Source organism: Alosa alosa, chromosome 21, assembly GCF_017589495.1.
Source record: "Alosa alosa isolate M-15738 ecotype Scorff River chromosome 21, AALO_Geno_1.1, whole genome shotgun sequence".
In the NCBI taxonomy this organism is placed as follows: domain Eukaryota; kingdom Metazoa; phylum Chordata; class Actinopteri; order Clupeiformes; family Clupeidae; genus Alosa; species Alosa alosa.
The window spans coordinates 8,690,988-8,700,634 of record NC_063209.1 but is presented as its reverse complement, the minus strand read 5'-3'; the positions used below and the strand labels follow the sequence as shown (position 1 = coordinate 8,700,634).

The following is a 9,647-nucleotide window of genomic DNA, read 5'->3' as shown; positions in this document are numbered from 1 at the left end:
GAGAACAGAGCAGTAGCTGCTTGGTAAAATATATGCTCAGAACGTCTGTGAGAGTTGAGAGTTGAGTTTGTCTTACATCCACATACAGATACAAGACTGTGTCTCACTCTTTTCTCTGATTTTATCTGTTCTTTTCACACACAAACTCACACACACGTTCAAAGGTTGCCTCCCTTCCTCTCTCTCTCACACCCATGCACACAGACACTTTTAAACACATACACATACTGGACATAGGAATGCATATTATGCAACACACAAACACAGACACACACACAGACACTACATTGAAAAAGGTACTGTAGCCTCTTCCTCTCATGCACACAGACACTTCTAAACAAACATATACGCACATAACATATGAATGCATATTGTTCAGCACGCACACACACACACACACACACACACACACACACACACACACACACAGTGAAGGGGTTTTCTTTGCCATCTACCATCTTCATTTCCACCCTTGTGGTGCGTGTGGTTTGTTAGGTGTTGCAACACAATTGCTAGAGTCTGTAGCAACAAACAAAAACTCTCACATGTTAGCAAGCTATGTTTAACCTCACATACAGCCGGCTGGCCTCTGCCCACACCCACTTCCACAAGCTCTCTTTCCACTACAAACCGTCTTTGATATTTTCATGGCCATGATGTCACTGTTTCCATTTCCCCCTGAGTTGAATGACTGCATTTTCCCAGAAACAAGGCCCAAAAAGATTTTTGTTTTCGGTCTGTTGTGCCTGCATTGTATAAAATCAGATCTGAAGCAGTAGTTTTGCTGATAAATCTTTCCTCTTCTCTCTGCCCCGCCCCCCCCAGCTTAGCACAACCATGTCCCACATATGGCCTATCATCAGAAAGCTGTCTCAAGTCTGAGAGATTATTTTCTTTAGTTAGGCTGACAAGCCATCGAGATTCAAGGTGTATTCTTAAGTTGATGCATTTCCTACGAGCAAACAATTGGGCATTCTTGAACAGGAAATGAATGAGATAGTAGTATTTATCTTCAGAGTGAATGCTCTGTGTGAAGCACAAGGGGGGTGGGGGGACCACTGCTGCTCCTTCCTTGGCCTTTCCCATGAAGAGCACTTAGAAGTGATTGAGGAACATGTTTCTAAACAAGCGCTTATCAGGGGTTAATAGACCTTAACCTCCCCTCACCACACACAGTCTCTCTCTCTCTCACACAAACACACACACTCACTTATATATATATATACACTTATTCATACATTAACAAACTCACACAACCTGGTTTTATGGTTGTTATTGTACGCAGTAGGCCTGTCTGACAACACTTTGCTTCGGAAATGCACATAGCCCTGTCACGGTCTTGTGCCTCGGCGCGTGACATTAATTGGCGCGTCCGGACCACGCTCAGTGGGCCCCATATTTCTGTGCCATCATATGCACATCATCACTCAGCAGCCCCCTATTCATCGCGGCGGGATCCCAGGGCCGTGCGTGAAACGTTGTATTTGTTCAGCTTTCCTGCAGCTCGACATCGCTCAAAGGCAAACAATCAGCCCCATCTGATGTTTGAGTAAGAGAGGGGAGGGGGGGTAGAGAGAGAGAGAGAGAGAGCGATAAAGAGAGAGGGGGAGAGAAAGAGAAAGCGATAAAGAGAGAAGGAGAGACGGGAGTTTATTTTGATGAGCATTCCTCTCGGTGAGGGGAAGGACTTTTTGAAAACTGGAGCCTCACGCAGGGCGGGTTTGAAAGGAGCTCCCGCCGAGCGGGTTGGCAGGCCCCACCTCTCCTGTCATGCTGACAGGCGGCGTTTTTATCAACTCTGCACTCTTCTTTCTCGGAAAATATCATATTTCTCCCCAGCCAGGCAGATTTAAATGCATGTTGACCAGATGGAACAATAGTAGCACCGTTTTTCCTCAGATTTATTCCCTACACATTTCTGTACGGCATTAAACTATGTCCTTTGATATACTAAAGGACCCAGGAGTGTCTCTTGTGTTAACAATGTTTTTCAGCATAACATCGAGTCATATGATAATTATTCTCATTGTGGCTTAGAGCCTTGTTACACTTGGCGAACATCACCAAACTTGAACAGCAACTCATTTTGAGACAGGAAGTACTTTCCGAAAGAGGACCCCGGTCTTGACATCACAGGGAATAAATCCCCTCTCTGGCCGCAGACATCCTGCTTGTTCTCCTCACAATGTTGGCTCCTCATCTGAGCCACCTTAACACATACACACAGTACACACGCCTCCTTGTGAATACGAAAGGCCATCCCTGACTGTATCCGTTAACCCACAGGAAACCAGTAGCTGCTGTTAAAACTTCGACCTGTGTGTGTGTGTGTATGTGTACACATGGTTAATGTTTTCCGGCATAGTGGCGTGTAAGAGAGAGTGTGCCACAGGGAGAGCAGGAACGACCGTCACTGGGCTCCGATGCCTCCCTCCCCTGCCCCGGCCGCAGATTCAATAACCAAGGAGCCTCGTTTCCTCTCCGGGGTTCCAGGCGAATTTGATTTTGACTTCCAGATGTGTCTGGCTTCTCAGGAGAGGGGGGGGCTGGAGATGGAGTGGAGGAGCTGGAGAGTAGGAAGACCAGGAGCAGGAGGAAGAGGAGGAGCAGGAGGAGGAGGCTTATATAAGAGCCATGTGCCTGCTGGTCTGCCTCAAAGTCTCCTCAAATAACTGACTCTGAGCTCCTTGGAGGCTACTAGGAGGAGGAGGTATAGTAATGGAAACAAGGCAAGAGGCAGCCCTGCTGTACAAGCCCCCCATGCTTGTGTGTGTGTGTGTGTGTGTGTGTATGTGAGTATGTGTTTGTGTGTATGTGTGTGTGTGTGCGTGTGCATGTGTGTGTGTGTTTGTGTGTGTGTGTGTGTGTTTGTGTGGGTGGGGGGGTTATGACGAGGGAAAAGGGGGAAGCATATGGGCTCTTGCTCCTGTCACCAAGGGGCCCAAGAAATGTATAAGTCGTACATATCTGTACATCGCAGATGGGCTTCCATTTCCTCTCTTCCAGCGTGAGGACTCACTCGCGCTCACGTGGCCCAGTTGTAAAAATATCTGGGTGTGTGGCTTTGGGTCTCAAATGTTTTGGCTTCTTTTCTGGTCATCGGAATTGTGTGCGTGTGTGCGTGTATGTGTGTGTGTGTGTGTATGTGTGTGTATGACAGAGAGAGAGAGGGCTTGAGAGCGAGAGAATGAGTGAGGCTTGGGTCATGTCCATCTGTTATGTACTGTACTGCGCAACTATATATTGAGCAATATGAATGCATGGTTTCAGCAACAGCCTATGGTAAATCCTTCACATCAGCATCTCCTATGCAAATATTTCACAATTTCACCAGAATAAATATTTCCTCATTTTTGTCACAAGTTCCATAATGAAAATTATTTTCTTCACCACAAGGTTGTGAAAGATTTTCTGGGTGTGTAGGCCTAATCACTGCTACCATATAACTAAAATCAGGACAATGTTGCTTGTGTGTGTGTGAGTAGGGGTTCATGTTTGTACTATTACAGAAATGTGTGAGGCTCAAATTAAGAAGAAATGTTTGCAGCTTTGTCCTCTAGAGCCCAAGTAGTGCTGTATTCAGATGTTGTATTTAAGGACATAAGCCCCTCTAACAGACACACGCGGCAGCATGTTTTGGATTGACATACCCATATTTGTAGTCAGCCATTACTGCAAGAGGGTGCAATTTTAATGCCAAAGAGCCGTAATGGCTCTGTCAACAGTTGTGTCAAAGATTGATGGTGCACTTTAAAATTTATGGATTCTGCATTTGTGTTTGTAAGTGGCAACACTAAAAAACAATGTTTATTGAGGTTAAAGGATAAATGATATGGGAAAACCTATATGTTTGCTCCAAAAGACTGGAAGAGTCTTGAATTTAGACACAATAAATCCTGTTAGGCTACTGTCTTTATAAAACTTTACTGCTCTTACCCATTTAAAGACACATGTCACGGTAAGAAAATCGTGGGTACGGTTGCAGTGAGATGACTAAACAGATCTTTGAGTATTTCTTAAATTAATTAAATTCACCGCTTGGGTAAACACCATGCCAAACATCACAAGACAAACATAAGACTGGGTTGAAAAAATCTGTCTGAAAATCTGTTTCAGTTATTGCTTTGAATCAAGTTGCATCAGAGGTCATTTTACATATTTCAATATGATTGAAACTGCTTGAATTAACGGTGTGACCTTTATCTTATTGCCCTGAATAACTTTGCCAACTTTGGTTAGCCAGCAACATTTGCTAATTTTTCATACCCAAACATTACTCAATAATTGCATAAATTGTTATAACTATCCTTCTCACTTACCAAATTAAACCACATTTAACAGTTTATTTGATAATAGGCTAAGATAACTTAGGCACTAAGATAACTAAGGCACTATGGCCTTGATCATATAAGACACTTTAGTCCTTAGACCTTAGACTAGGTAATGAAGTGTGGGAACTATTACCAAACTTTATTATGTAGCACAGACTGACATGATTCAGAATTTCTGATGTAATTGAATGATGCAGTCTTGCAGCACCTCTTCTCTAAGATCAAATGATTTAGTCTGGGTAATCTTGGAGAAACATACATGAATATCAATTTATGAGAGCATATGATTGTCTGCTCGGACACCGAACATGTTACATAATAACCAGACCAGTAGCAGTTGCGGCAGTTGGATCCAAGAAAATGACAGGTAGAGCCAGAGCGCCGAGGGCTTTAGTTATGTGAGAACAAGTTTTTCCTCCCAAAAGATTAAGACGTGGATTCCTTGCTTAGACTCTAAAACTAGTTCTGGATAGCAACATTATGATATTGCGTAAAGTGTAACGATTCTTTTAATGGAAGAGGGTGGTTACTGTGTATTATGTACCCTCCAAACACACCCACTAACGTTTATTTGCAGCGCTGGTCTTTCACACGGTCCAGGCTGAAAAGGACTCACCCTACTACTTGTTCGCTTGTTTCGGACTGGCTGCTGCTGCTGAGCGACTTGCTATTTGCTCTTATCCACAGCATTTCCTCGTGGACGCTGTTGTTTACTTGTAAACTCTGCCTGGTCATCATTTGCATGTGAACTTCGACTGAGCGCGGTCTGCCTCACTCAAGTGCCCGTTACAGCCTGAATCAGCAAACTTCAAGAGAAAATATTGACAATCTTCTACGAGAGAGAGAGGACATGGCTTCAGATATAGGAATGCAACTAGCAGAGGACCAGATCAAAGTATTGGAGGAGAACTTCACTAAAGTCACCAAGCATCCAGATGAAACGACGCTCATGCTGATAGCTGCAGAGTGCGGGTTGTCCGAGGAGGATACAGCTGTGAGTAAACTACCGTCTTTTTGTATAATTTAGTGAGATATCCGTGTTAAGAAATGAACCTGTGGGCATAAGATGTTTTCTATTTTTAATAATTTCCGCTGAACAACATGTTTGCAGATCTGTTTCAAAATGTGGCAGTGACACAATTTCATTATAAGTAGCCTAGCCTAGCCTCTATACCCACATGTTGGTATTTTATTTCTTAAAAACAGTTTAAACAACTATTTTTCACAACTATGTTCTCGCAAATTTTATAGCGATATTCCGTGTCTATGATTTGTGTGCCTCAGCAAACTATTCTGCGCCACTGAACAAACACTGTGTGTGTTTCAGAACTCAGCCTACCCTGTCAGCAAATGCTGATTAATCGTTTGAGTATTGCAGACATATAAAAAGAAACTACCAGATAATTCAGATGAATGAAACGTTATGTAGTTCGGTAGAATGACAGGCTGAGCGCTGCTATTTCACTGGCTTTCTGACGTCGATGTCAACAGAGACAGGGAGCGAGTCGCGTGCGATTACCAATGGTCACGCACGCTTACGCATACCGAGAGAGGCGTCTCTTCTGCCTTTTGTAATTCCCATGCCATACTCGCCGTCATGTCGCCAAAATAATGAGGTGACGAAGTTTGTGCCAGCAAATCCTGACGCTGGACAGAATTCATTTTGTTGTGGTAAGTCACATGGAATGTTACAATTGGAAGTGATGTTGGGAGTGTGCTCTCAACTGAGTCATATGCGCCGCACCTATAATGTTATCACGTCAGAACTGTGTCTTGGCTATATTAGGTCTTCATTCACTAAAAACATGACATTCTACAGCAGATGTGATGTCAACACAAAACATATACAAAGGCTTCTTATGAACCATTGACTCATTATGAAATGGGCAGGCTTAGCATCTAACACAGTGGTTTGTAGGCCTATGAGGTTGAAAGTTCTCCATATGATGAATCGTTGAGATATAGGCCTATCCTTTTCTGTATTGCTAGGTTTGCATATGTACAAGTCTTGAGTAGTTATCTATACATCAGTATGTATTGGGTGTTGCTGACAAGATGAAAAACTGAATGATCCTGTAACAATGACCAAAGAATAGCATTCATTTACGAGGCAAATTCTAGTAGGGCGGTGTTGGTGTGTAGACCTATGTGTGTGAACAATGCATCCATGGCCTGGAGCAGAGTTGGTGCTTCACCTTGTTTGAATACTGGGGTTATGGAAGCGTCTGAAAACATGCGTGTTAACAAACTGGGAGGTGACACGCAGAGCAAGGAACAAACCTGTTTTGCCAGATCATGCTCCTCAATAGTGAAAAAGAGTCCATGGACACGTCCATTGTGAATACACAAAGGTGGGAGATGCCTGGCCAATTTAGACTGGGCATTGGAGCTCAGGGGTGAGGTAGAGTTCTTGGCCTCCAGCCAGAGAGTTTGCTAGCCCAGTCTGGCGAGAGGCTTGATTCACTGCTACTGTTGTCTATGGTTACTGGTATTGGATCAAAACAAGTCTGAATGGCGAGGGTTTGGCCTTAAAGGTGAGGGCTTGTTATATATTGTTATATAAGGCCTGTTCGTAGTATGTGCCGCCCAACGATGTCCAGTGACTTCATCCTGTGAGTCATATGATCTTGTGTCTGAGGGGTTGTCATTGGGCAGCAATGCACAATAAATCCGAGAGGATGTCCCACATGATTCATTTCAAGCCCTAGACATACTTATCACTGTTGCATGGTGCATGCTGCAGACAAAACAATGCAGGCCTCTTGTCAGCACATGTATGTTATTTATTTATTTATGGCAGAGGTAAGATGTGCCTGATGTAAGGTGTTTAAGGTGTGAACCATAAGTCTCTATTGGGAATGTTGATTTTGTTCTGGCCCTGTGTGAAGTTCAATTTCATTTGTTCAAGGAAGACTGAACCAAGGTATACCTGTGAAGGATTATGTACCTTGAGATGTATTATACAAACAACAGAGTGGGTTCTACTCATATAAAGCACCCAGCTTTAGATGTCCTGCTCTTTGATAAGGAGCACACACATGAACATGTAAGTCTGAAATACAACTCCAGCTTGTTTTCAAGCTGGTCACTGTACTGCGTCATCAGCATCAAATGCAAAGCAAAACCTAAATGGTTTTGTTTTAAATTCAAGGACCATTAAGAGCTCTTAGTTCACTGGCATCTGATGATGGTACTTGGTACAGCCAACCTAGGTAACTGCCAGTGGCACCATTTAGGGGTGTTGTGGGGGATATGGATGCTTATTACATGGGCATCTTGAGGCACAGAATGGTGTGGTATTGCCATGGGAAATGCATGGGCCAGACTGCTACAGCCGGCAGGCCTGTAAACAGCAGACGTCACCGATATGTGACAAGATTTCTCTTAGACCTTTAAGATTTTCCCAGGATCATATACATGAAGTAAGGCCATGACTATAAATCTAGGGGGAAAGCAGTTGAGTGTGACATTAGCTTAAGGCAGTAGTAGACGCCCACCCTGGCGCGCCCTCTTTGCCTTTTTCACATTTTGGTCTGTTTTCCTTCTCTCTCCCTCCATCCCTTGCTCCCTCCCTCTCTCACTTTCTTTCTTTGATAGAGTACAGCTTCTGTTTCCTAGCCACAGAGGGGCCACTGTGCCCCTGTTGAGTATTTTTTTTCTGCCTCCACCCCTCCTGCCTTGGCCCTTTGTTTAGCACTGAGCTCTCAAACGAGGTGTTTGGGTCGACAGCAGCCCTTGAGGAGCCCCAGGGTCTGCTCCGGCCTGCCAGGGTCTTAGTCCGATTAAATCTGCAACGGTCAGCCACAAGAGAGTTGCCTCAGTCAGGGAGTCTGCACGTCAAAAACACAAAGCGCTTACTTAAACCCCTCTCCTCAGCTGGGCAATGTTGTTCCAGTCACATCACTAGAAAGAGACTTAAGACCGAAGACTAAAGACCAGACTTAATGGCAAAATCATTGAAACAGAGGCGCCTTTCATATATCATCCCACCAGAACAGTTGGATTTGCTATTGATACTATATTTCCAAGGCATTCGTTTATCATTTGTTTATCAGCCAGGCATTTTCTCCCACTGGACTTGCTAGTAAAATGATAAAGCTGATTCAATACAATTCCCTGCAGTATCAACCCTCCTTTCACTGACTCCTATGTGCCTGTGGCTGTTATCTCTTGCAGAAATGGTTCAGGCTACGTAACGCTCAGTGGAGACAGGCAGAAGGACTGCCCGCTGAACTGGGATCAGTGAAGGACTGAGGAAAAGGAGTCATCCTTCCTTTTCCCAAAAAAGAGCCCCATCTCCTCTGTCTCCATCTCCTCCACCCTCTTCGGGCTGCGGTTATCTGGTCTACGCTGCCCAGAAGCTTGACGCCTCTCCTTGCCCCCTACCTTATTTTATATCAGAGTCGAATATGCTAAATGTGAAGTGTACGTTAAGTCACATTTGTGTTGTGTTATGTTATTTTATTTAGACTGTTTTTGTGCTAATATTACGTTTACATAAATAAAATATATTCAGTCTCTATATTCCTTATATGGATTGTTTGAAATGGATCCACAAACAGGTCATAGATTTAGTTATTAACAGATATTAACAGTGGCCTACTAAGCTGGAAAGTAATCAGGTATCTCTCCAGAAGGACACTGGAGCTGTGTGTGTGTGTGTGTGTGTGTGTTTTAAAGAAGTTGAGAGATTACTTATGTTTTGACAGATTAGTCTGTGATAAGTAGGCCAATGAGTGCAGTGCTGTTCAAAGGCGGAGGAAAGACAATTGATCAGGTACACAATTGGTATGATGTGTGGGCCAATAAAAGCAGCAACTGTCGTTTATTCACCAGTGGAAAACAGTGCAAAAATATAATTGAAAGATTGAATAATGCTAAAATGGAAGAGGATGCCAAAATATAAATTGACTGAGCAATAGAGACCTAACCAATCAAAATGTCTTGTTCTGAAAAGTGTAGAACTGGAAGAACTTCTCCTGAGCTCGTAACTTTGGTATGTGCTAAACACAGGTGTGTGTTCTTTATTTCCAGTTTGACTGGGGTGTGAGGAAAAGAAAACATGTTTACATTTAAAGGGAACCCAATGAATGGAGTGTTGTAAGCGTGAGCCGGCAGGACTGTTGCCCAATTGGCTGGTAAATATGCCTTCACAGTTTGTGGGAAAAAAATAAAAAAAACCATAACGTCCCCAGATGCAGCTGTGCTTCGTGCTGCAAATAAAAGAAAAACATTCAAATGAAAAGCAACTGATGAACATTCTTAGGCTTCTCCGTTGGGCGTGTCAGGGTTTAGATCATTGAATGCTTGACATAC

At 43.5% G+C, this 9,647-nt stretch overlaps 1 protein-coding gene across 1 annotated transcript; it reads left to right on the top strand.

The window, feature by feature from the left end:
• The first annotated feature begins 4,916 nt into the window (after positions 1-4,916).
• Positions 4,917-8,853, top strand: hopx (HOP homeobox). The gene is made up of 2 exons (XM_048232054.1): positions 4,917-5,325; positions 8,508-8,853. Exons 1-2 carry the CDS (start codon positions 5,182-5,184, stop codon positions 8,583-8,585), a joined length of 222 nt encoding a protein of 73 aa, XP_048088011.1. The 5' UTR covers positions 4,917-5,181; the 3' UTR covers positions 8,586-8,853.
• The last annotated feature ends 794 nt before the right edge of the window (positions 8,854-9,647 follow it).